This window comes from Notolabrus celidotus, chromosome 10 (assembly GCF_009762535.1).
Source record: "Notolabrus celidotus isolate fNotCel1 chromosome 10, fNotCel1.pri, whole genome shotgun sequence".
NCBI lineage: Eukaryota > Metazoa > Chordata > Actinopteri > Labriformes > Labridae > Notolabrus > Notolabrus celidotus.
The window spans coordinates 7288217-7315791 of record NC_048281.1 but is presented as its reverse complement, the minus strand read 5'-3'; the positions used below and the strand labels follow the sequence as shown (position 1 = coordinate 7315791).

At 39.9% G+C, this 27575-nt stretch overlaps 1 protein-coding gene and 1 long non-coding RNA gene across 2 annotated transcripts in view; one reads left to right on the top strand and one right to left on the bottom strand.

Moving 5' to 3' along the window:
* Positions 1-27202, bottom strand: part of slc4a3 (solute carrier family 4 member 3) — an 81324-nt gene extending 54122 nt beyond the window's left edge. Inside the window, exons 1-2 of the mRNA XM_034693465.1 lie at positions 26872-27202; positions 15548-15946 (exon numbers count right to left, since the gene is read on the bottom strand). Coding sequence (XP_034549356.1) covers positions 15548-15601 — 54 coding nt within the window. The 5' untranslated portion in view covers positions 15602-15946; positions 26872-27202. The remainder of the gene's footprint in view (positions 1-15547; positions 15947-26871) is intronic.
* Positions 956-27575, top strand: LOC117819930. The gene is made up of 3 exons (XR_004632655.1): positions 956-1054; positions 21261-21383; positions 26884-27575. It is a non-coding gene; the product is annotated as an uncharacterized LOC117819930 (long non-coding RNA).

Below are 27575 nucleotides of genomic sequence, written 5' to 3'. Positions count from 1 at the left end.
GTAGTGTGTGAGCAGGATTTGGATGATGAGAGTGGAGGATGGGTATTTCCATAATCACATTTAGGTAATTACATTTTGTTCCACTGAGCTGCTGCTGAATTTATAACTTAAACACCTTCAGGTGTCCAAATAAATGAGTAATCGCACAATCTGATCCAGCCAAGGAGAAGTATGTGTGTGTGTTTGATCCGGTAAACTCTATGGTGGCCTCTGTCAGTGCAGAGTAAATACCTATCCACACAGGTATCCACAAAAAAACTCTGTGGTGTTTTGTAAATGCCTCTTGAAGCCCACCTGCTGTACCATCAAGGCCCACCAGGGGGGCACTGCCCACACTTGAGGAATCCATTGTGTAGATACCTTTTGACCGCGCACACAGCTGGACAAACTTTGCCTGCTTCAGTGTCTTCAGTGCTCACGTATTATCTATTGCTCTGGCTCCTTTTATTGTGTATCTGTCCAAGTACACGTTGTGTTGATAACACAAAAACAGTATTCAGTACAAAAGACCCCTGCAGCTCAAGGTGAAACCTTATGGCTCACAAAAGCTGTGCATTTCTGCAGCAGCTGAGAGCAAGTCTCATACTTACAATGTCCTGCTGTGTGCCACATGTGTGAAAAGGCAAGGCCAGACCTCTTCACCTGGATACTGTCTGGCGATATCTATTTAAAAAAAAAGGCTACACAGACCTCAGTAGAGACCTACAGGGAACTTACACCAGCAGCAACCAGCTGCATTATAAGGGTTACCCTCCATGCTGCAGGCAATGTGGTCAGGACCACCAAGGGAGGGACAAGACCATGTGAAACAATTACTATTTATACAACAGCAAAATCATTAAAAACAGGATACAAAAAAGTAAATATGCACCCAAGTTCTGATTTCTACCTTTAAGTCTGTAACACACACTCAAAACAATCACTTAAATCTGCATGTTTGTGCCTCTCCACCCCTCTAATCTCTATGGTTTGCTCCTTGAGCTTTGAAGTAGGTGCTCAGGCTTTTCCCAACTCTTTGGACTCCGCCCCCTCCAGAGGAGACAACCAGGAAGAGGTGAGTGCTGCCACTGTTCAAATTAGCTCTTTGTGTTAGCTTTAAAAAGCCAGGCAGGGCTGCTTATCCCCCTGTGTTTCCACCTCTTCTTATCTCTCTCTAGAACTACAACAACAAAGAATGTCAGCAGTTGTTTCATTAACTCTATCCAGGAGTGAAGATCAATATCACTTTGACCCACTGTTCTGGGTCTGTATTCTCAGCACAGACCCCAACAGATCCATATCTGTTGCATCACCAAATTGACTCCAAGTTCAGTTTTGCCAACAGACATCAAAAGACAAACTTCTTTATATACATTATAATCCTGCTACCTACCCATATCTAAGAGCTCAGAATCACTTTTAATGCATAATGTTAGGTATCTGCAGCAGTGGATAAAACCAGTCATTCAAAAGAGAAAGTGATGTTGCAGGACAGACAGCATAGAGAGGAACTACTTGAAACGTATGGGACTGTTTCTAAATAAATATTTCAAAGATGGTTCTTCTCAGATGCCTGTTTGCTGGTGCATTCTTTCTCTCTTTACTTCCAGCATAAATAGAAAAGCACAGAATTGACTATGGGTAACCTGAAAGCTTTGTGCATTCTGAGATGCCTCATGCCTCTGCAAACAGATCACAAGATGAAAACGAACTTTTCTTTCTTTCTTTTTTTACTCACGGAAACATGAAATCTGTGCTCAAAATCTGTGATGATTACACAGAGGTGTCAGTGTTGCCATTTTAACCTCAATTAGAAACATAAAAACTACAAGTCCCAAAACCAGGACTCAATTTTATGTCATATTACAAGATTCACTGGTCAAACATCTAAGTAACTAGTGTCTTAATATTGCATTATACACAAATGTCTTTGGGTTTTGGACTATTTGTTTGATAAATGAGTTACTGTATGATACAGAAGAGTTGTTGATGTCCTCAATTTCGCACCGTTGGAACACAAAGACTACAGAGAGGCAACTTTTGTTTAATGTGTATCTGAACGATCAGTATTAACCTTGTTTACAGCCTGGTTAAACATTGGTTTCAGTCTGAATAGCTCATTTCTTTATTTGTACACACTGTATGAAAGTGATATTTTTTATAACTCTTCAGTTTTGAAGGTGTTAAGACTCTGATTATACATAGATTTGCATAATTAGTGGCATGGTTGAGTTGGCTTACAGATGGAGGTGAAATAAGTATTTGCTAGGAGGCTTTGCGGTTGCCTCAGCACCACCTCTTTATCTGTTTCTCCATTGACTGAAGGTTGAGTCAGCATTTCCAATATTATTTAATTTACTTATGATTCAATTTTTTTTTAACCAGGAAAACCACATTGAGATTAAGAAGCTCTTGTGGCCAAGAGCACATTCCAAAAAAGTTGCACACAAACAACACAGAATTCTAAAAGATGACAACATATCATGAATTTCAGAACAAAAGTCATCAGTCAAAGCATCTACAAGCATGTATCTTCCTAAAAGCCTTCAATCTGCTTTTAAAAACATTTAAAGAGACAAGCTCACTCAAACCCAGGCTCTCCAGCAGCAGGTTCCAGATTCCAGGAGCAGCATATCTAAAACTCTTTTTACCCATTTCGAGACACACTCTGGAGACTGAAAGCAAAAGCAAGTTTTTTGACTGGGTCACAGAGCGGAGACTGTAGCTTCCAGTATTTTTTAAAATGAATAAAATCACATAAGGGAAGCAAGTTAAGAATTTCCTTATAAACAAGGACATGCCAGTGATGTAGTCTACAGGTAGACAATGCAGACCAGCCAACTCGAGCATACAGGGAGCAGTGAAGGGTTAGAGACTTAAAACTTGTAATGAACCTCAGAGCTCCATGATATGGCGACTGCCTTCAATTGACCAATGGTCACTGAGATGTCACTGAGATTTTATCCATGTTTTATGAAGTCTATGATTTTGACTTTCTTCTCAATATCTCAACTTTATTTTTGAAATTTCAACTTTCTTTCTCAAAGTGCGTTATGACGAAAAAATCTTCCTCACTTTTTTTTTTAATCCCCGACTCTGACACTTTTCTGTAGTATGATGGCACTGGATGCTGTTGGCATATTGTCGGGACATCTTTAACTATTTTATGGCATTTGTATAATCTGGGTGAGATGTAGATTAATTAAGGACAATTCAAAATAAAGGAATACACTACAGTCACTTATGTTAGTCCCTTTGATGTGTTGTTTAAACCTAGAACACAAAGGGTTGACATAATCAGTTTTCACTCAGCTGTTGTTCCAACAATGAGATGGGAATCTACTTGTACAGAAATTGTGGTTATGTAATCTGGATGAAAGCTTTACCTGTTTAGCATTTGATGTGGAGGTGTCACTTTACATCAAAACACAGAGATATTTGATTCGTGTAATTTCAGATATTGTGTGGCGAGTTTGAAGGCCTCCAATCGATGGGAGATAAGAGCAACCATTAATAAGCCTGAGTGAAGCAAGTGTTCACATTAAAACATGCTGCCTCACCTTTTCTCATGATCTGCACAACTTCTACTGCAACATCAATATTTCATATCTAATGGAATGCTGAGCCAGAAAGATGCATTGAAATATTTATCAGCTGCTGACTAATAGAGAGGAGGGTGTGTTTTGTGTTTTGGTAAGCCTGTGTGTGTGTGTTCTGTGTGTTTGCCTCGTATACTCCCATAGTGATCAGGAAAACCCTCTGGATTGGAAGGTATAAATTGTTCATTTTGGCACTGAAAGTGTTTAAAGAGAACTTTTTTAGCAGCTAATATCACACTTTCAGGATTTTTATTTAAAATCATTCAGTTGAAGGTTAGATAAAGTAAAGGCGGTAGTAGATCAGTGTGTAGGGATTTGGCTGATGAGCCAGAGGGTCGCCAGTTTAAATCCTGGAATGAACCAAAGTACAGAAACTGGGCTAGAAGCTGTAGTTGCCAGCTCACTTCCTGGGCAATCGCCCTTGAGCAAGGCACTGCACGTCCAACTGCTTAGGGTGCCTATCCAGGTGTGCTCACCTCTAATTGGATCCTTTCTGTGCATGGATGTGTTTTTTCAGTCTGTGTGTGTGTTGCATTTCAATTACAAAATTTCCCCTCAGGCATTTACAAATTGTCTTCTTCTGAAGTCTTTTCTTTTTTTTTTTACAAGAATAATGCTCAGGGGAAAAACTTTCACAAATGGAATGAGCTAATTTGGTTTATTTTTGTCTAATTCAACATGTAAATCCATAAAACTGCTGCCAATCTCATAAATGTCATCATTGTCTCATTAGCCCCCATTTAATACCCACAAAAACCCATTCATTACTTTGAAAAAATATTGTGTGCACCAAATATTCAAGTTGAAAATCGAGAGAATAATCATAGCAAATGATGTGTGAGACACTTTCTGACAACTGACACTACGGTGCATTAATGCAACCAGGAATGCAACAATGTAGTATGCCTTCACCAACCAGTCAAGGCACAGTATTTTTCATCATAGCCTATTAAACTTGAGTGTATTTTGTGTCATACTGCAGTGTGAAATATGACCTAAACCATTTCAGAGGTGTAACAGGGACCTTGACCTTTGAGCGATTTAATCTGATCAGTTCCTGCAGCAGCCCCAGTGAAGCATCTTCAAGTGTCAAATCTAAACATATACCTGAGAGAACATGTCCATGAGATGAGGATTAGAGGATTGAGACGGCATAAATTGATACCAGATAATGTTTATCCAACACAAGATTTAGAACAGTTAGATAGAATATTGTATTTTTTTTTTTTTACAAATGTAACAAGGAAAAATGTCTTTCTGAGACTAAAAGATCATTATCAAGTAGGGATGTCAACAATTAATCCAGTCGCGATTAATTGATTGTTAAGAACTTACTCAAACACATTTTTTTGTTTTGATTTTCTATCACTTGGAACAAACATCATGTGGTCTTATATTTGGTTCAGCTATCAGGGAGGTGTTTTTAAGTTTAAAGCATGTTTCAATCAGCTGACTGAAGGTGTTGCGCACAGCAGAGACGCTCATCTGCGGGTTGCGGATGTGTGACAGGTCTCCATGAGTGCTTTTATGTCCGCTGCCGGACTGATTATGACCCGGTTGCGCTCCCAGCTGACACCTGACCGCGTTCACATGCTTATTTTTCTCAATAAGAACCAGTAGACAGAAAACTGGACACTGTGAGTCTGAAATATGATTCTGTTCAGTTCCCTTGTTGAAGTCTGAGCCTTCGCTTAATGGCGTACGCCAGTTTTCACGCCAAGTTTGTGATTTATAAAAACAAACTTGACGTGAAAATGTGACTACCGGTAAGCAAACTCTGACCCAGGCGTACGTACATTTTAGAGGCAGGGGGAAATTGGCGACGCAGTTGGTGAGAGGGAGAACTGAAGTCAGATTATATTTTAATGCCTTTTACACATTTCATTTCATTGAATAAGAACATATTAACAGACCTGCGTCACCATCATCACTAAAATACGGATATTATATTTGTTTGTGTGACTGTGGTGAGCCGTTTCCAATAAGCTGTCATTAAAAGATAAAGCGTGACTTAAAGTTCATCAAATATTTCATCAGCTTTTTCTCACCGTCACATTTCTCCAAAGTGTAGAGGAACACACGGGCCGTATCCTAACGTGTTCGTCTGGAGGTAAAACCAAAGTAACATCAGAAGACGTAAATCAGCCGTGGAGCAAAGTGACAGTCATGTTTTCTACGTCTCTAACACCGCGCAGAGTCACTGAGTGTAGTTATACTTTTAATAAAGATTGCTGTACAGAGCACACGGAGCGCAGAGACACCAACTGCCTCACACACTCATCACATCTTCATCACCTGCATGTGTTTACTGTGCTAATTAGAAAAGTGCGGCTCTCAGTTATTATCCTACATAACCTCTCAATCAGTCAAAGCGCAGGTCAAGCTGCCCGTGATAAAACCAGCACATTAAAACTTATATTCACGGATCAAACTTCTGTCACATCATACCAGAGAGGGGAGATCTCTGAGGGACGTGAGCTCTCTGTAATGTGAAATAAAAGTGTGTGTCCTGTAAACATGAAACACTGCATTGAGACCCATGCGTAATGATGAATGATGGATGCTCTGGCACTGGTAAAGGATACATGAATGCTGCAGCAACATGCAGTCTAGGGATGACCACAATTAATCGATTATCGATTAATAATACTCGAAACACACATTTTTGTTATCAATTTTCCGTCATGTGGAACAAACATCATGTGGTCGTATATTACACTCATCTATCAGGGAGGTGTTTTAAGTTTAAAGCATGTTTCGATGTGAATCAGCTGTTAAAGGTGTTGCGCACAGCGGAGACGCTCAGCTGGCGGCTGCGGCTGTGCGTCAGGTCTCCACGTGCGCTTTTTAAAAGAGGATCAATACAAAACTGCTGCCAACAACAACACGGACACAAAGGTTGACAGCTTTAAACAGGATATTTCCCACCTTTGGATACGAAGGCAACAGACAGGTGGGAAATTCAGGTACGCTACGTTTACAGACCAGCAACATCAGAGCCGTCTGAGCTTTTCTCCAGCAGGACTGATTATGACCCGGTTGCACTCCTGGCTGACACCTGACCGAATACACATGTTTATTTTTCTCAATAAGAACGAGTAGACAGAAAACTGGACACTGTGAGTCTGAAGTACTTTTCTGTTAGCAGCCTCAGACTTCACTTTATAAGATTATGTCCGCGGAGAGTATTTTAATGAGTCTGATCGTTGATAATCTGCGTGTCAAATGTGTGCCATTCAATCCCGGCTGTTTTATGCATTTTGTTGCTGTAGAAAATAAAATTCAGGGGGAAAACAACCTATTTGGCATTGTTTTTGACGTAAGAATAATAATGTTTTTTTTTTTATCAATTAATCGATAATTGATCGTTAAAACTTCCAAAAATCGATCACGGAAAATACTTAAAATGTACATCCCTATTGCAGTCACTCAATATTTTTATTTTTATTGTGTCCCTCCTGTTGTAAGGAACACACAGTGGGTCTCATTCATGAAATGTGAGTAAATCTGTGTGTAGATTTGCATGTAAAAGCTCACACGACTAAAACTCTACTCCGGATTCATGAACGGCGCAGGAAATTCAGATCAATTAGCATAAATCACTGCCCATGAATAGCAAATAACCACCATACCCGAAGGAAAGAAGGATAGAGAGCGTAAAAAGAACTTCTCTGAGGTGGAGAAGATGTGTTGTTTTCATAGAAACACAGAATAGTGACTACTGGTTTGAATAGCTTAGCATTTAGCAACGTGAAAAACACACATTCCCCTCAGGGATGAGAGGAGATCAAGCTGAGATGAGAGTGGATATTGACTTTACAATCACAGGGCGTCCACAGCCACAACTGTAAGTGAAAGCTCACATGGCCCTGAGCCTGCTGTTGCAGATTTTGGTAATTACCTCTCCACATTAACTTGAACAATACCATTTCTCAATGCTGCCTGCACAGCTGGGTTCCACTCCCTCTAACTGCAAATGGGGTTTAACTAACACATTTGGGGATCCAAAATATAAATGATGTAAAATAAAGTTAACAATCATTGGAGCGCCTGGGAAAACACAGCAGTAATCAGATGAAGCATTAAAAGTATCACAGTGTGCAAGATAACAACACGTAGTAGTGAAGTGTTGAGGTGATTTAACAATTCAAAAATTCAATATAAGATAACAATGGAAAGTTATTTTAAAAAGGCTGAAAATAAACTGATGTTTGGTAAATCTGTGGACCATCAGCTGATAAAGTTGAGCTAAATGCTATGCTACTATGATTTATGACTCAAAGCATGGTCTGTAATACCTTCAAATCTAATGGAGCTGTCTCTGTGCTGAGCCAGATCTCAGAGCTGATGTCTTCAGGCTACATTATGTTACACCACGTAACAATATGTCACTGTATGTCTGTGGCTCATCCTGCAGATTCATTATTTAGGTCAAATACAGCAGAGCCAAAGAGGAGCTTACGATCGGGTATTCAGTACGGGGAATCAATGCAACCCTTTAAACACAATCTTTAACTAATGATCCTCATTATAATTCAGGACGATTAAATATAATAAGTTTGTTTGCCCTGCTTTCAGTTCCCTCCTGCTCTTTTATTTAGCTGTGTTTAGAATCTGCTTCCCACTCCCTTCATCTCTCCCCTCTGAAGCAGTTGGCACATTTCCCAGACCAACAAACACAACTAACATAAATATCAGCAGCAGTGTTTTGCTTTGCTTTTTCACTGCACAGCTGATGTTTATAAGCAATTACCTAAAAAATGTTGGCTTTACTACTCAATGTAGTTTATTTTAATCAGAGTCAATCAAGATTTTATTTTGTGTGATCCAATTAATGTGTGCACAAACATGATACTGACACTATTATTGCCATAACCCCTTCGACATTTCTGACCTCCAAAAGCTAGTAAACAAAACTTCATTTTATGCAGAATAAATTTCAGAATAAAAAAAACAGGACACAATACTAATTGAAAATCAATGCATAATGTGTATTATGTCACTCATATTCATATGGATGTTCCTGGGTGAGGATGTTCTTTGGCACTAGTAATGATTGAGGCCTTCACAGTTTTCCTTTGAGTTACACACCCCAGTTTACTGTTAAAACCTAACACGGGACTTCCACCAGATCAGTGTCCGGTCCATCTCTGATCTGCTACGGTCCGGCTCTGTTCTCTCTCTCATCCGTCAACACCCACCGGTTGCCTTTTCAGAACACAGCACGGAGCAGGACCGCCGGACAGCCGGAGTCATGTAGGAGTCATGACCGAGGTTTTCCCGCGGCAAACACTGAATCAAGGATTTTCCTCCTCCCCTCCTCATCCTTATTGTCTTTCTCGTCCTCTGAAAACTTCTGACCCGTCGCCTTCAGGCCGGCCTCCGTGCTCAATGTCTTTTTGTTGTTGTAGTTAAGTTAAATACCATCTGGTGATAACACAGGGCCTGATCTACTAAGATCCCAAATAACGAGCGCTAATTTGCGTGTGCAAATAATAATTTTGCACGTGCTATTTCTGGGCGTGTTGCAGGTGATCTACTATGACTGCATGCGCAAATGATAACGAGTGCAAAAGTGGTGCGGACCGCCCTATTTTAATGAGGATTTTGCGTGTGCTATCGGCTGTCACCATGTAGAGTTTGAGAGAACAGAGTGGTCTTAAGTGATAAATGAAGTTTGAAGACATGGAGTTGGAGGTCTTTGTGGAGGAGGGAAATAAACACATCGGTGAACTCCAGCAGAGACATCTCAGCGATAGAAACGCGATTTGGGAGGCCATCTGTGAAAAGGTGAAAGATGTGAGAAAAAACAGAAGATCTGCCAATGAAATAAACGCATCTACTCTTCTCCAAAACGCAATCAGTGTTTTGATGGAGTTTAGAGAGCGATTTGATGAGGCTTGGTCTGCCACTCTTGCTCTAGAAAAGTTAGGCGTCACTTGGATGAAGACAGTCGCCTCACTGTCCCAGGGAGCAACTTTCGGGTGAACGTTTTCAATGCCTGATATCATCATCCAGCAACTGTCCCAAAGATTCACCAGCCTAAATGGAACTGGGAACATGTTTGAGTCAATTCGCCCTAACACACTGCTGCAAGCACGAGATGAGGAGTTACGCAGAGCTGCCTGGCGTAGCTCAGTGAGCGCTCATTCACGTTAAAACTAACTGATTTTTGATTGATTTTTTGTTTGTATGTGAACATGTGGGCCGCTGTGCCAATTTTACTAATCTTTATAGCTGTTGATACAGTGACCTACTGTGCTCTCATTAGTTGAAAAAGTTAAAGTGGGTGTCAGAATGATGCGGTCGCTATTCGTGGTGCTGAACTGCTTTGAATTTGTGTTGTTTTATTATTATTATTATTATTTTTGTGTTCTCTTGGTTTGATTGACTAAAACATGTAGTAATGCTTGTAAGCCCAGCTTTTGCGGGCATGTTGCAAAGCGATGTTATGATGAGCTTTACAGTGACCGCAGCCAAGTGTGCGTAACGCTGTGCCAGTTTGCACCTGCCTTTCAAACGTGCTAAATATAGACGCAAATACAGCGCGCGCTATCTGCTTCAGGTTTGATAGATCACATTGCGTGTGCTAAATGATTACATTTGCATCTCCTCCTCTCAGTATTTTGCGCGTTCTGATGATCTACATGTATTCTGCATATTCATGAAGGCAAACACGCTAAATGATTTGCGAGTGCTATTTTGCTCATTTGACAGACGCAATCCTCGGTGCTCCCGGTTAGTACGTCAGCTTTGCGTGCGCTATCAAGTTTGCACGTGTTTTTATACACGCAAACCTTTAGTAGATCGGGCCCACAGTGTTTTATTCTGAAAATTAACCGGATGTTTTTATTTTGTTTTGGTGCCTGACTTCCTGTTCCGTTCCATCTGCTCTGTGCTGATTGATGCGTCATGCATTCGGCAAAATAGAAGTCTTGCATATCTGATGCGGATGGGAGATAACAGATTGACTAGAATAGAAACCTATCAGATCTGGTGCTGTGATGGATCGGAGACTGACTGGACAAAGATCTGGTGAAATTTGGCCATAAGACCTGCTCCTGAGAAGAACTTTAGGTTTGGATGAATTTTGGCGCCCCCTGTGGACAAAGTGGGGCCTCTACTCTCTTTGCTGATCATGTCCAATTGGGCTGGAGAAGGATCGTATCTTCCAATCACAGATAGACATACAAAATCCCCTGAAACCTGCTACTTTGATCAGTTTAGAGCTGTATCCATCAAGAAGCTGTTGTGTTCTCTATATTGATGCTCTGTGTGTGCATCTGTAAAGTCACTGCATATATTAGAGGGGGTGGGATTTGGTTCACACAGCCTATCATTTCCCTCACACCAGTGCCACAGTATGCGATGCACACTGCTAATGGCATGGTCCCCACTGGGCATAATAACACATCACGTACTTCATTGGCAGAGCCTTTTCTCCCAGAAAACCCATGCTCATCTGTTTGACTTCAAAAACAGCTACAACCAATCTGCAAGAAATGAGCATTTTCCACAGAAACACGTATGACTCATCCCTTTGTTGGAGTGTCAGAAAAGATCTTTGTTGAGGACGAGTGTCTCTGTGCATCGCGCTGTTATTGAAGGGATTTCTACTCTTAAAGAATTCTCTATTCAATTCAACAGGTTATATTGACATTACATTTGACATTACATTTACATTTGCCATGCGAAATTACAATTATGACAGCATCGAGGAGGTGATTGTTGTCTCTCTCTCACTTGGCTCTTTGTGTATTTTAACATTCCTTACTAGTTTTTTCACATTTTTCCTCCTCATCTTGTTTTCTCTGCTGCTGACCTGTCAGCATTCAACTCTGAATTGAAATGTTGTGCTGAATGAACAGAATGTTTTTTCCCCATTGTCACCAGTACAAGGCTGCTCTTGCTATTCAGAATTAATTAACGTTGTTAGGAGTTTTAAACAATCCGAATCAAGCATCTAACACAGCTGGGTGATTAGTGAGAAAGCTGGGTAATTATTGATGTTAAAGCTCCATTCGTGAGTTTTTTGTTTTTGTTATGAAAAAGACTGAAATTAACTTTAATGTCTTTTTATGCCTTACAAAAAGAGTATCAGCAACACTTGACTATTTATTTATGGTCATTTTTAATGTTTGTAACAGCTGCAAAAGAGCAGATGTCTGTTGAGTTACAACCAAGCCTCCGGCCGCGAGAATTGAAGCCAATGCGGAAGTGTTAATAACTGCAATTCATCAAGTGTCCGCTTGAGGCTAGCGCCGGAAGTACCGGAAACCACATACACACCAATTTAAAAAAGCCGATCTTTACAGCAGAAATAAACATGTTTACAGTCTAGTACAAAAGACAGGTGTAGTCTGGATAGCTAATTTCTCGATCGGCACACACTGTACTGGGGTGGATTTTTTCATAACGCAATTTTGAAGATATTAATTATCCATTATGAGGCAAAGCTGACTTGATTGACAGGCGGAAACACTGTAGCTGTTGGCTAGGAGACTCAAAGCCTGCCTCTTTACATCGACAGAAGTTTGGTTGAGTTCAGCAGTTCCAATATGGCTTCAAAACAGCACTTCAGAAACAGATGGGTGATGTGGTTACAACACACTGAAGATACAGCCTTTTTTGTTTTACCTATTGCTACTGAAACAATCACAATGAGGGATAAAATTGACTGTTAGAAAATAGCTGGATGACTTGTTTTGTCTGAAAACACACAACATGTACTGGACAAGATCAGCAAATATATCAGGGAGCACCACACTGACAAAAACTTTAAGTTCCTCAAAGCAGCTTTTAATGGATAACATCAATCAAAACACATTTGCTCTGAGGGTTAAGCTAAATACACGAAATATTTAGCACTTAGATAAACTAATAGACATGCAGCTTCAAACATGGTCACAAAGTTAAATAAAAAACAAGGATTATGTCCTTGGTAAGCACATGTCACTACTTGAGCTTTATGAGTGTATTTCCTTGAATGTTCTGCTTTAGTTTACTTCATGAGGCATCACATTATAGTTCACCTTCATGCCTCGCTCTTGTCTCATGAGGACACATTCATGATCATGTTCAATGAGGGAATGGTCATGTGTGGATTTGACATGTCAAAAGTAAATGCTCCTGCAAGTAGCAAAATATGGCCATGAGACTTATATTATCTATTTTCATAATGGATATCCAAAAGAAAAGTAACATTTACAGGTAGATAGAACAATAAAGTGTAACTGGATAAGAAACAAGCTTAGTTTTACTTAATCCAATAATATTGAGTGTGCCTTTTAAAAGAACTGACACAAGCCCTATTTTTCCTCATTCACGATGCCAAATATGTTTTAAAGGGCAGCACTGGCCTGAGGGGAAGAATGAAACCCTCAAAGCTGAATTCTTCTCTCTGAAATACCAGATCCAGCTGAGAAAATACACGATTCAAGAAACAGGAAACGCTGCATCCAACAGATATTTTGTTCCAGCACAAAAATCTCAAGTGACCCACTGACTCTGCTCTATGGTTTGTTGTAACCGGCGACTTGGCAGCTCAACGGCATAAAAACTTGAGACGAGCGTGGTTTGGCAGCTGAGACATGAGTTGACACAGACACGAGCACTTTGTCTTTTCCGTCAAACAAGCTCAGGAACTATTTCTCTCCTTCTGAAGCTTTCAACCACACTGCCAACATTAAAACCCCACTTTAAAAAATACTGCAATCAATGTCCAGAAATTTCTTTGCATAGTTTCCCTCATGCAAAGTTCAACCCTGCTCCACATCTCCACTGCATATTTGCATTAAAGTCAATCACTGTCCAGTATCAACAATTTTCCCTCCAAAAATGCAACAACAAACAGCCTGGAGAAAATGTAATGAATCCTAGTTTGTAATGTTAAGTGTGGAGCTTCAGGGGATTAGTTTATGAGCATATGACTCATCAGGACTCGTTCTAAGTTTACAGAAGCAAACCAAATTTCATATTCAGATGATTATGCACTAATGTTAACATCATTCTGAATATTATATTCTATTTTTACCAGGTCTTATCTGCTAAATGTGGCTAATTTTTACTAACTGCACCTTTAATACTTCAATGCTTCGATAAACAAGTAAGGATGTCAACATTTTTAACCCATTTATGCTTTTCAATACCGCTTGTTTAAACAAAACAATATCTGTTGCTTTTATGTTCAATAGTATCAAAAACACCAAAGTCATTACAAAAAAAAGATCAAGTCTAATTTTTCAACCAGCGGTTGCTGCGAGCAAATGAAAGTGAGAGAGCGAGCAGTTGTGGTCAATCAACACAGAGACAAGGTCAGCCATGTGAACACTTCTTCCTGCATGCTGTGTGTCTCTGCTTTGCCCTCAATCACAGCCATGACACCACTTACTTTCCTCACTCACAGGTCAGCACATGCTAACGTTTGTGAGGTCCTTTAAGTGTCTAAAGAAGATGCACACGTTACATTCATGTCTGGTCCAGACAGACAGAGAGCAGAGGAGAGAGACAGTGATGTCAGATGGACCCTTCATGTTTTTTTAATAATCCCAACCTGCAGACCTTTGAATTATGCATGATGTTGGAAATCAAAATTGACTATTTTAGGAGCCCATGAGTTCATCATTTGTTTGCTGTGGCATAGATATCATTCCTCTAGAAGCCATTTAAATTAAGTTGAGAATTTTTACCTGCTGATTTTGGTTCTGGGTGGGGCCAGTAGTTATATAGAGCAGGAGCAAGCGGCAACCTCCGGTCTAAAAATATGAGTCCAATGCAGAAGTGCTAAAAACTGCAGTTCATTGAGGATCTGCTTGAGTCTGGCTCTGGAAGTACTGGAAACCACATACACACCAATTCAAAAAAGCTGATCTTTACAACAGAAATAAACATATTTACAGCCTGGTTCAAAAGACGAGTGTAGTCTGGATAGCTCATTTCTCGACGGGCACACACTGTACCGGGGTGAATCTTTTCATAACCCGGTAATTTCGAAGATATTGAGATTACGAGTCATCCATTAAGAGAGGCACAGCTGACTTAATTGACAGGCGGGAACACTGTAGCTGTTGGCTAGGAGACTCAAAGCCCACCTCTTTATGTCACAATCGCTCGACAGCAGCAATATGGTTCCCGCCGAAGATTGGCCTCAAAACAGCGCTTCAGAAACAGATGGGTGATGTCATGGATACTAAGTCCATTATTTATACAGTCTAGCAGGCGGCACAGGTGTGTGTGAAAACGTTTTCTGTGTTTGGGTTAGTTGGAGTGTCATGATGAATGTTTCTTGACCGTGATGTAATTTAAGCCTGTTTTGAGTTGTTTTTTTATGAAAGAATATGGAAATCTGAAAGGACAGTTGGAAGTTTTCGACTCTTGGAATGAACTGAGAATGAACTGCAGACCCGTGATGGACTTATTATTTTTATGAATGACGGTGGACACGCGTCAGAACCAAAGAGCAGCTCCAACTAGCCATGTGACATTTTAAAACTGAATCAAGAAATCTGCCACTACAATTCCATTTTTACAAGTATAAAATCCAAGTTCAAATTCTGGGATCATGACAAGCAGGTAACCCGAGGGTGAGACTTGCAAGAATCCCAAAGGATTGTATTAGCCTTTAAAGTGCACTTACATACAAAGATAAAAAGATACAAGCTCTTGCTTTAAATTCTGATGGTGGTAAATCATATCAAAGTGAATGTTGCATCTTCACTGAGTTTTAACATCCAAATCCCCGGCCTGGATGGTGACTGTCCTGAAAGTCCCGCCTTCTAAAAGGCAACAGAACCTTCACACTGTAACTGATCATTTCTGATTAAATGTTATGGAGTTAATGATTTTTCTTTCCTTTTAAAACTTGAAATGTATGATATTTTCCCCAAGCTCTGCAGGGCTGTTTTTTATTTCATATTTTATATCCTCCTCATCAATGACAACATCATTACTTTCAAGAAAAGAAATCGTACCTCTTGTAAGTTGATCAACACATCTATCTCTGGGGCATGACCTCCTGTAGCCATGGGGCCCGGCGTGCAGCCAGTAGGTGAAGAATAGCTCTGTGACGCGGACAGGGGGCCTGCAGGGACGGAGGCTTGTGTGGCTGGAATGAAATTAAGAGACGAGGGACGGAGCGGCTTTAGGGGAGGATTTGTGGGGGAGAGATGTGACAGGATGAAAAAGTCCTAGAGGTAAAGGATGACGGGGGTGACAGGGTCAGGTGTGGTGAGTGTAGTTGGGCGAGGAGGGTAAGCAGGAGAGGGACACGGGAAAGATGAGGTGCAGAGCTGCAGGAACCTGGGGAAGGACAGGGATCAGCCTTTCTCTTTCAGGGTTGGGGATCCAGGAAGCCTTTGGGGTGGCATAACCTGCGGGACAGAAGACAGGAGGATCAGATGTGCTATATACTGAGGAATATGGGCAGATGATGTGCAGTAACCAAGCACATATGATACAATGCATGCACTATAAAGACACATGTTCATGCTAGTGTGTTAGGATGCACTTTTCTTAGATTTGAGGAATTTCTACAATACATTGAAAAGTACAAGACCTTCATCATTAACTGAGAACCAATGTCTAATCCATCACATCCTTTCTGCTTACCTCCCACATGATGATGTTTTTTAATCAGGGCATTTTTAATCATATGATCATGAGTTCCCAGTGGTGTCTTTATCAGCACTAATAGAGAGGGTGTTAACAAGCAACAAGAGCACCCCTCAGGAGGTAAAGTAGGGGTGGCAGGGTCACACCCATGACCCCCCTCTGCTATATTCATTATTTATTATGTGGTTTCTAGTAGGGATGGGCATTTCAAGCCAAAATACTTTTCGATAATCATTGGCATCTATTTTGCCGATTATTCGAATAATCCACCCACCACCACACACACCCACACACACACACACACACACACACACACACACTTAAAAACACACGCACACACACTTGTCCCATTAACAGCCCGTTTGTGTGGCAGCCACATTAATCAGCAGCAGGATGAGGTGCTGCTAGTAGCGGGCACTGTCTGCGTCTCTCTCGATCTTTATGTCGGTGTTTCTGAGACTCGCAGCGTGGCGTGTGTGTTTACATTTTACAGCCATGCTCAGTCTCTGGAAATACGTGTAGTGGTGTTAGATTCAGAAACGGAGAAAATCGCAGCAACTGTCGCTAATGTTTTCTTCTTCTTTTGCTTTTTAATGCAGTTGGCATTCTTCTTCTTCTGTTTGCTAATGCGGTTAGCAAACAGCCTTAAGACACTCTATAGCCACGGTATGGCGGGAATACTGCATTACAACCAGGCACCGGTAAAAACAATGAAAAATGTTACTTTTAAAATGAGAAAATATTAAAAGTAACTCTTCGATTTATACAAAGTGAATGAATATTCGAAAATCATTGCCCATCCCTAATTTCTAGTTAAGGAAACACAGGATGACTGAAGATACAATACGATACCAAACAATACCATACGATAGTCAGCCACGATAATGATATCATAATACAGCAATTCTGTGATATCTCCCCTTCTCACAGCAAACTGACTGCAATCAATAAGCATTTACATTTATCACTGATAACAGGGTCAAATGGAGATGTCTGGAAATGTAGATTATGAGATTAATTGTGCAGGTGCAGGAGTTTGATGTGACAATGTAAAGAAAATAACTAATCTGAATTGACAGACAAAATCTGAGCTTGTTACAGACTTATACTGACTCCCATACCAGCCCCCTCTTTACAGTAATGTCAACAGTATTTATGTTTCTATTATCTAAAGGCCTCTTTCTGGCTGACCACAGTAACAGTCTCATTCTCTATCCTGGTTACACTGACAGTTCTTTATTCATATTATTATTTTTACACTTAGAGTCGTTGCAGGGGTTGAAAAAATATCTGAGAAGTGTTTCCCATTTTTAGAGCCACCACAAGGCAGATTACTTCTGGAAACAACCAGGCGAGCTGTTCCACCACATTCCTCCAGATGAATATAGTGGCTTTAAATCTATCACACAAACATTACAGGGGGATCAATCTCTCTACATTCTCAGAAAAAGATCACGTCACATTCCCCAGGATTTATCAGGAGACAGCACTGGTGTACACATGTGACACCAGACCCTTCAGTGTGGTGGATGTGCTACTACAGGCTGAAGCCTCATTGTATTCTCCCGTCATTAGGAAAATGAGTACTACAGTGAAAAGTAATTCTGAACATTTACTTAAATGTATGTAAAAGGACTTGTGTGGCGGGGTTGTTGTGAGCAGAACTACAGTGGAGAATGAGTAATGAACTGACTGACTTTGGAAATATGCATTTTAAACAAAGCAGCCCTTTCTTCTCTTTTCTGCTCAAGTGGAAGCGGCCGTCACAAAGACGCCAATTCAAAATCCTCAAAGACGTCTAGTTGGCACCAACTTATATCACTGTGGCATTGTTTATTTTGTTGGTATTGCCAAGCCTTGTGCTAGTCTCTATGAAGTCATACAATTTGATGTACTTTGTCATTAATACCAATTTCTGCATCGTCCTTAAGACTTAGATGATCACTCAGAGGCCATGAAACATAACAGAAAGCAGAGAACACATCAGCATTACGTTAAGCAGCATTGGGTTTGTCTTAGTTTTTATCTCTGCAACTTCGAGGTAAAATTGGACATAGAGTGGATGCCAAACAATGACTTATGTCTGCAGAAAAACTGAATTGTTATTAAAGGAAAGCCTCCCTTTGACATTACACAGTCATAGATTTTCAAAGATCTACTGTACATTAGGGATGGGCATTTCAGGCCAAAATACTATTCAATAATCATTGGCATCTATTGGACGATTATTCGAATAATCCCCCAACCACACGCACACGCTAGGGATGTACATTTTAAGTATTTTCCGTGATCGATTTTTGGAAATGTTAACGATCAATCATCGATTAATTGATAAAAAAAAACATTATTATTCTTACGTCAAAAACAATGCCAAATAGGTTGTTTTCCCCCTACATTTTATTTTCTACAGCAACAAAATGCATATAACTGACAGTTTTCTGTCTACTCGTTCTTATTGAGAAAAATAAACATGTGTATTCGGTCAAGTGTCAGCCGGGAGCGCAACCGGGTTATAATCAGTCCCGCTGGAGAAAAGCTCAGACGGCTCTGATGTTGCTGGTCTGTAAACGTAGCGTACCTGAATTTCCCACCTGTCTGTTGCCTTCGTATCCAAAGATGGGAAATATCCTGTTTAAAGCTGTCAACCTTTGTGTCCGTGTTGTTGTTGGCAGCAGTTTTGTATTGATCCTCTTTTAAAAAGCGCACGTGGAGACCTGACGCACAGCCGCAGCCGCCACCTGAGCGTCTCCGCTGTGCGCAACACCTTTAACAGCTGATTCACATCGAAACATGCTTTAAACTGAAAACACCTCCTTGATAGATGAGTGTAATATGAGACAACATGATGTTTGTTCCACATGACGGAAAATTGATAACAAAAATGAGTTTTTCGAATAATTTCTTAACAATCAATTAATCGATAATCGATTAATTGTGGTCATCCCTAACACACACACTTGTCCCATTAACAGCCCGTTTGTGTGTCAGTCACATTAACCAGGCACTGACAGCGTCTGTCTCGACCTTTACGTCGGTGTTTCTGTGACGCAGCGTGGCGTGTATGTTTACATTTTACAGCCATGCTCTCTCTCTGGAAATACGTGTAGTGGTGTTAGATTCAGAAACGGAGAAAATCGCTGCGCCTGTTGCGACTGTTTTCTTCTTTTGCTATTTAATGCAGTTAGCATTCTTCTTCTTCTGATTCTTACTGAGGTTAGCAAACAGCTTTAAGATGCTCTGTAGCCACTGTCTGGCGGGAATACCCTACATTACCAGGCACCGGTAAAAACAATGAAAAATTGTACATTAAAATGAGAAAATATTTTAAGTAGTTCTTTGAATTTTACTAAGTGAACGAATATTTGAAAACAATTGCCCATCCCTACTGTACACTGGTAAAATTCAAGTAAACTCTTAAATGCTGACCTCCTGTAGAGAATTCGAGACGGCAATTAGCGACTATCTGTCTTCAGACCGACTGATTAATTGTTGTTCCTGGTGTTTCCCTGAAGATAAATAGATGTCTTATTGTTTCCAAGTAACAAATCCTGCTGAACCCGTCACTTAACTCCACTTTATCCACACGTATTAGTCTCATTTAAAATCAACTGTGACACACACACACAAACAAACAGGAGAACAAGAGGAGGCACCTTGAGACCGATTAATCATCCCAATGATGCCAAAATAGACACGGCTGATTATTTTGGTTTTACCATGGAGGAAAACAGGTGCCTGTGATCCATGTAAACATGCCAGGGATTGCTGATCTGTAATTATTTTTGGGTAGTGTGGGAGAAGACGAGCCACATGATTGCCATATACTCTGTACAGATCTTGTGACTCAGTGTTGGTCTTCAGGATTTCAGTCAATTTACAGTTTTTCTTTCTGCAGGAGACTGGAAAGGAAATACTAGAATACACTGCTCATTTGATCCCTCTCTGAAGAGCAGCCACTTCTCTGTGATTGCACTGTTGGTGTTCTCGTATTATTCGGTTAATTATGTCTCTTGTTGTTACATATTAATATCAAGTGTACTGTGAATAATAAGACATTAATTGAATTAAGTGTGTAAATGAGAATAAGCTAACAAGGTTCAGGGTTTAGTGGAGCTTTTAGAGGCATGTTATGACGAGACAAAACAAATGACTGGACTGAATCATTATGTGGCATTATGTGACAATTAGATTCTGTGGACATAAATAAGTCACAGAAATTGATGGAATATAGCTGATAAATCCCACGGGACCCGATCTGTTTGTCGCAGCTTTTTTTCCCACTGTCACAATAAGACGCCCTACATCTGCCTCGGTTTTATTCCGCTGACTCATTTTCTCCCTGTGAGACACTTACAGCTGGCTCATAGCACACATTATGCACAAGACGCTGCACAAATAAAAGTATGCTGTTGAGCTGAGTGTGCGGAACAATTTGGGGAAATCTCTGGAGAGCTTTTGTGCAAAATATGGCATTATTACACCGTGATGAATCCATATGAGAAACCTACAGTGGAAATTTGATAAACGCAGCATTACAGTCTTTGTTGTTCAAGTTATTTTTAAAATTTCTTATTGCAGCAGCAGATCTTGATCTCTATTTATTTGTTGTTTTTTAATATCCAGATTATCACAGTCCACCTGTTGTGCATGCTATCATAACCTTATATATTGTAAAGAATATGGAAACACATCTTAACTCAATTAAAACTTTTCTGATATAGTTTTTGGACATGCAAAAGTTATTCGTATTTTATTACATGTCATTGATCAATGCAACATTATGCAAATGTCATTTTTAGCTTTTGTAGGATATTACTAGCTTCAGAAATGACATTACAAGGCAACTTTATTTGCCTTGAGACAAACAAGACAAGACAAATAATTCACAGTTTGATATTCTAAAAAAAACCCTACAAGTTACTTAACCCTGCACAGCCATGAACTGACCCATTCAGATTAACTCCATGCACCTCACACCATCTCAATGCCAACAGTAGTATTTATGTAGTTAAAATATCCCACTGATTAATAAACTGTCCTCATATTGCTTCCTACCTTCTATTGTGTCTGAAGGGCCAGCAGTGTGTCATCCTGATTGGCCACCAGTGGAGCGAGTAGTCACCTTGGCCAAACCTGACCCAGCTCCTACCCAGCCTACCCCAAGCAGCAGCTAACTCACCACTACAGCACTATCAGGTGACCCGCCCCCGTCATACCAGCTGTGTAATCAGAGAGCTCTGAATGGCTCGCCCTTTGAATGTGTGAAGAGGACGCTGACATACACAAGTGACAGACACTGATAGTGCAGTGTTGAGGGGGGGCAGGAGCAGCTGAGGAATGCCAACACACACAAACAAGGAAAACAATAGCATAGGTGAAGGACAGGTCTACAAAACAATCATGAGAATGACCCCCTAAAAATAATAATAATAAGAAAACAGCACACCATCTGATACCTGATTTCTACTGCCAGTAAATACTTAGCACTTGAGATAGTGCTCATAAGGAAATAGTAATGCTGTGATAATTTCAATTAAATGCCGATCTCAAATTGCTTTACTGAAATAAAATTGCAAATAAGCAATTGCAAAGAGGACATCAGGTCTGGTTACTGTGTGACCTTTTTCCCCCAGAAATATAAATACCATCTTTCAGGCAGGATTTTTTCTCTATGCAAGTTGAAGTGTTGACCTCATTTAAACTTAATGTTACCCCAGCAGCAATCTCCAGAGTTGAAAAATGAAGCTGATACAGAAGTGCAAAAGACTGCAGTTACTTAGTGTCTACTTGAGGCTGGCTGCTAAAGCAAAGAAAACCCATTTAACACCCATCTTAAAACGCCCATTTTTACACCTGAAATAAACACCTTTACAGCCTGGTTACAGTCTGAATAGCATTTTTATATGACTTGAAATATATTTGGAGGTTTGTGACATAGCTAGCTTGTTTGTCAAGGTTAAATCAGAATTAGAATTAGAAATACTTAATTTATCCCGGGAGGGAAATTCAGTCATTAAAGAACTCTTATAAACAGTAAGAAAGTCAAAATATTAATAGAAGAAGGAGTAAAATAAGATACAAATATGAATAAAATGAAATAAAATAAAGATCAAATAAAATAGAATAAAATAAAACAATAAAGTACATAAAGAAGCTCGGAATAGTTCAAATTATCTATGTACAAATGCTCTGTGAATGAATTAGTTATATACAAGGATGTTAAAGTGGCAGGGATACTGCACTGTGTATTGTATGGTTAAATGCACTATATCTAAACAAAGCTAACTGCTTTGCGGAAAACATTTAGCCACATGACCTCTAAGGGCACCAATTCAGCTCCATTGGTAGAGCAGGCATCTGTCATCTCTGCTTGTTAACATTCAGTTAGTACAGCATTGTAAAATAATGGAAGTAGTAGCTAGAGCTACATCCCGGGCTAGCAGCAGTTGAATGCGTTGGCATCTGGGCTTACAATAATTAAAACACTGATAACTATTGTAACCAACTAGTAATTCAGGAGCCAACTAGCGAGGGTGATGGCATTGGATTGTTAAGGCATCTAAACAAACACATCCCTAGCAAGTAAGCCAGTTGCCTTGTATATGTAAAAAATATGCAATTCAACCAAAAAAACAAGAAACAGTGAACAAGTTATATCTCTATGTTATCCAATTATTACATTCAAAAAAGGTTAATTAACAAAAAACCTGGTCTAAAAAAACCTTCTCTTGCTGAGGTCTGATATAAATAATAATAACAGATGGGGACACCTGTTATATTGAAGTATGTTTCAATCTCACAATTTTGAGCATGGTTTTTATTAACTTTCAAAAGTTTCCACTTTTATCAAAATATAATCTTGAATCACTGATTTTAATTTTGATTAATAAATTATAACCAAATCTCAAATGCCTTTTAAAGAGTTATATTACATTTTTCAAACACCCAAGAAATAGAGCTGAGACGCTTGAGACAGCAAGAGACTGAGGGAAGATTACAATGAGAATGAGCAGAGGTTGAACTTTAAATTATAACACTCTAAAACTCAGCAGGTTAATTTCCACACAAGCACGATGTTTGTTGGGTTGTATCTCAGCACAAGGTGTTTGCAGCATATCATAATATCAAAGTAACCACAGTGGGACATTTTGCCTAATGGCAGTGTGTCTTGCTGCAGCACTTTACAAATTAGGCAACTCATATCTGCCTTTTTATTTCTGTGGCCTTCAGATGGGACCTCAGACAGTCTGAAAGCTGTAATAAATGACAGATATCAGACACTATCATTATAAATCTTCAGCTTGGTATTCAGATTTATTGATATTCTTCACTGTGTACTCAATTTTTATATGTATTCCAATGCATGAATTGACAAATAGCACAGGACAACGTTTTTAAAGGTCAGTAGAAAAAATGTCTTTGGTCAGTTACAGTGTGTTGATGAGTGTGGCCAATCAAACACCTTCCACACAGTGTAAACAAACAAGCTGAGTTCATGTTCACAATATAAGAGGATCTGATCAGTGTGAGTTTCATTGGAATGGCAGCATCCATAATTAAACTGAAAATCTTTCTATAAGACTTGAAAAATATCTGAGTTTCTGTACCTTGATACTATTATAGTTCAGAACACATCAGAGGGATAAACTTTGATTTAACACTGAACAAGAATTACTGGCATCAGTGCACCGACATCTTGCAGAGTTTCACAGTTCATACTGACAACATGGACACAACTTTCAGTGCAGAGAGTGAGTGTAATAACACGAGCCAGCAAACCACAGTTAACCTGTTAAACCACAAATATTGGTCTGTAAAGAGACACCACTCTGTAGTTAATGAAACCTTGCATTATGCACTATTATTGAAGAAATTTACTACATTTCAATCAACAGGCAGCATTGCCAAAAATAATCTGTGTGGGCCACTGCAGTCCTCGGAAAACGCACTGTAATCATATAGTATTCTGTTGGCCAGAAAGTCTGACCATCAGCCAGCAGAGGAGTCACTACAGGCCTTTACCCTTTGCAACCATTCCCTGAACTCTACGCCTCAAAGAGCAACCCCGGACACAGCCGTGAGCTGTTTCTTCATGTATGGACCTATATTTAGAGACAAGTGGGCAGCAAACTCAGAGACAAGGTAGCTGATAGTTCAACAAAGGCTTTGCACTTCATCGCTATGATACTGGAGACAAGTGCAACAGTAAAGTAAGGCCAAAGCAAAAGGTATAAAGGCAATAAGAACGCTGTGAACAAAGTCACAGAAAGAGAGTTAAATCAAACAGTTAAGTCCAAATGCAGAAAGGCCAATTAGTCTACAAGATGTACTTTTATGCCTTAAGTCTATAAAAATGTCAAATCCACTTACAGGTGTTTCCTCTTTATTACAAATATTTTGTACATGATGGTTCATGAACAAAAGAGATGGTTAGCCCACGTTATCTTAGCATGCTTCCTCCTGTTGGGCAGTACCAAAAGAAACTTTCACATTGCAGTGATAGAAACACTTTTTCAGTAGCAAGTGGTTTAAAACCTTGTGATTTAAAGTTCATAAACTACATAACAATAACTTGTTCCAGTAATGTTCTGTCACTTTGCCACATCATCTCTGACCAGGATTTTATTGAGTGTTAAGAACAGTTTGGTGTCCAGCTATTAAAAGCAAGGACACCTTCTGACTTCAGAAATATCTGGGGTTGCCACCTTGGATTTGTGAAAAAAAGGGACACTCGACCAATTGTTTAGGGTGGAGGGCTCGGCCACTAATACCAGTTCAGACTGACCAAATGAACATCAAATTCTGACATAGGACACTGGTAAGCTCTGCCGCTGCAATCTTGTCTTCTTCTGGTGAACTTTTTTTGGTCATAATAGTTGTGGTGGCTGTCTGTTTTTGTTTGTTTGATTCCACAACTTGATGCTTTTTTGTTTTTGCGTTGATTTGAGCGCTAGGACGCGCTCGTGTAACGTACACATAGACGGGAAGAAAACAGAGACAATTTGAAATCGCCACAGAAGCACGGGGGACCTTTCTAGACTACAGAACGAAGGAAATCAAATGAGGTTTTTGCATTTTCCCCAAAAAACTGGACAAATTGTGTCCCAGGAGAGATTTTCATTTTCCCTGGACAGCTGGTGAAAAAAAAGAACAATTCTGCCAAAATCAGGATGGATGGCAACTCTGGAAATATCTCATACATATATAAAATCTGTGTTCTTCACAGTCAAGCTAATGCTACATGAAAAATATGTATCATTAGCTTGCCAACATCTGAGAAATGCAGCTTGTTTGTGAGGACTGCAGTGACCAGAGCTAATTAGTTAAGCTAGCTGTTGATGGTTTGAGATAAAGGCGTGGAACTTCACCCAAACTTTTCATTGTAGTTCTCTCCTAGTATTATATTCTGAATGTAGGTTTAAAAGCTGAGAGGTGTTTTCAAAGATGGCTTGACAAAGTCGAGCAATGAAAGAAAGTAATACAACTACTTGTTGTATGTTAGCATCCTAACTCTGAACATATTAGCATGCTAACACTGGAATAAAGCTCAAAGAAAAGCTGTTAGCATGGCTGTTTAGTCTTATCTAAAACTACTATTCCTTGTGAGAGTATTTCTGACTGTTCACCTGCAATCAATTTGGTTTTTCAGAATCTCGGCATGAAACTGTATCTCCATGGGAACATAATAAAACAGCACTAAGAGTAAAGTGAGATGTGTGTGTGTGTGTGTGTGTGTGTGTGTGTGTGTGTGTGTGTGTGTGTGTGTGTGTTTAATTGGGTTGTTCTGCACTCAAGTCCACCGTTTGTTTACTAATGCCTCAGCATGATCTGTTCAATAAGAACCAGTTAGATGTCTCTAAGCTTATACAGCTGTTATATTTTGTATTTTGTTTATCCTACATTCAAACATATCTTATTTATGAGCATGCCTCTGTTTGAGGACATACAGTACCTCACACAGCTTCTGCTTCCTCTTGCTCAGTCTTGAGTGGTACAATAATCAATAGTTGCACTCAATTCTAAAATCCCTTATTTATAAAACATTGAAGATGGAAGGTGTCAGGTTACCACAGCCCTCTAGTGTCGACAAAAACAAGCAGTCAGCTCTCATATTTGGAAATTGCATGAGGCACCATTAGTATACCCTCAGCACACGATTGTTGCTGAGTCATTACTATGTGACCTATCAACCTCCTGCTTCTGCTCTAACTTCAATCTCAGACTGTTTTGCACGGATCATGCATGACCTATAAAGCTCTCTTATTTGTTGAGCAACAAGGCGATGTAATTTTAAATGCACGGGCGAAAACACTGTGGAACATCCACGACTAACAACATGATGCGAGTTACCAATCAGCCACCGCCTCCGAAGCAGAGCTGCTCTACCTGCACACGATGAAGTCGTCTCTTCCTCACAGTGCAGCTACGCACCTAGAGGCGATACTATACCTGCAAGGACAGACTCGTCAGTATGTATTTGCTCGGCTGGATAACTCAGTCCATGCAAAATCCCCAACACTGAAACGTTAGCATGTAATTTCCTTTGCTCACGCACATGCATGTCTTTGTTGCATTGCAAGTACACAGACAGCGTCTGAGCATCCTTCTGAAGTCAGAGCTTTCTGCACACTTCAGTCAATGCAGTAACATTCACACTTTTTCCCGAGCGTATTTGTCTCCTTACCTGTGATTTCAGAGAGCAGTCCAGCCGGAGAAAAACTACAAGCAAGAGATGCTGCGAGCACAGACAACAGCAGCAGCAACAGCAGCAGCGTAATAGTCCATACCGTAACCTAGTGAAGACACGCCACGCAGCCTGCTGGATCTGCAAAGGATGCTCAGCTTGACCACGTGACACTGGAGGACAAACCTGCCACTCTGAAGTCACTGATGGATGGACAATAACAAGGCGGTGTGTGCTTTGTTTTGTTCATGGAGGGTAGGACGAGTACAAGCAGCTGTTTTAATTCCAGCCATCATCGCGATTATTATTTCATCCAGTCATCACGTGCGGCAGAGTAATGGGGTCAAGCATACGCTGAAAATAAATAAATAATAGAGCGAAGATTTGTTTCGCATTTTAAAATTCAGTCGAAATTGTTATAATAATGTCGAACTTTTAAGTTCCAGATATGGCGAAAAAATATTTTATATGTGCTACTTATACTCTAAGATTGTTTTTCTCAGAACTTGCAAATCAAACAATGAATAGATGGGTCCTCTGTTCTTTCATATAGCCTTGATTCACATTGAATTGAGTATTGTTAATAGAATATGCAGTAGTACTTATGGTATTCCAATAAATACAATAATGACATTAAATATTTATAATAAGCTTTCAGGGGGTTCCCAAAGTGTAGGTCGGGACCCCCTGGGGGGTCGCGAGAC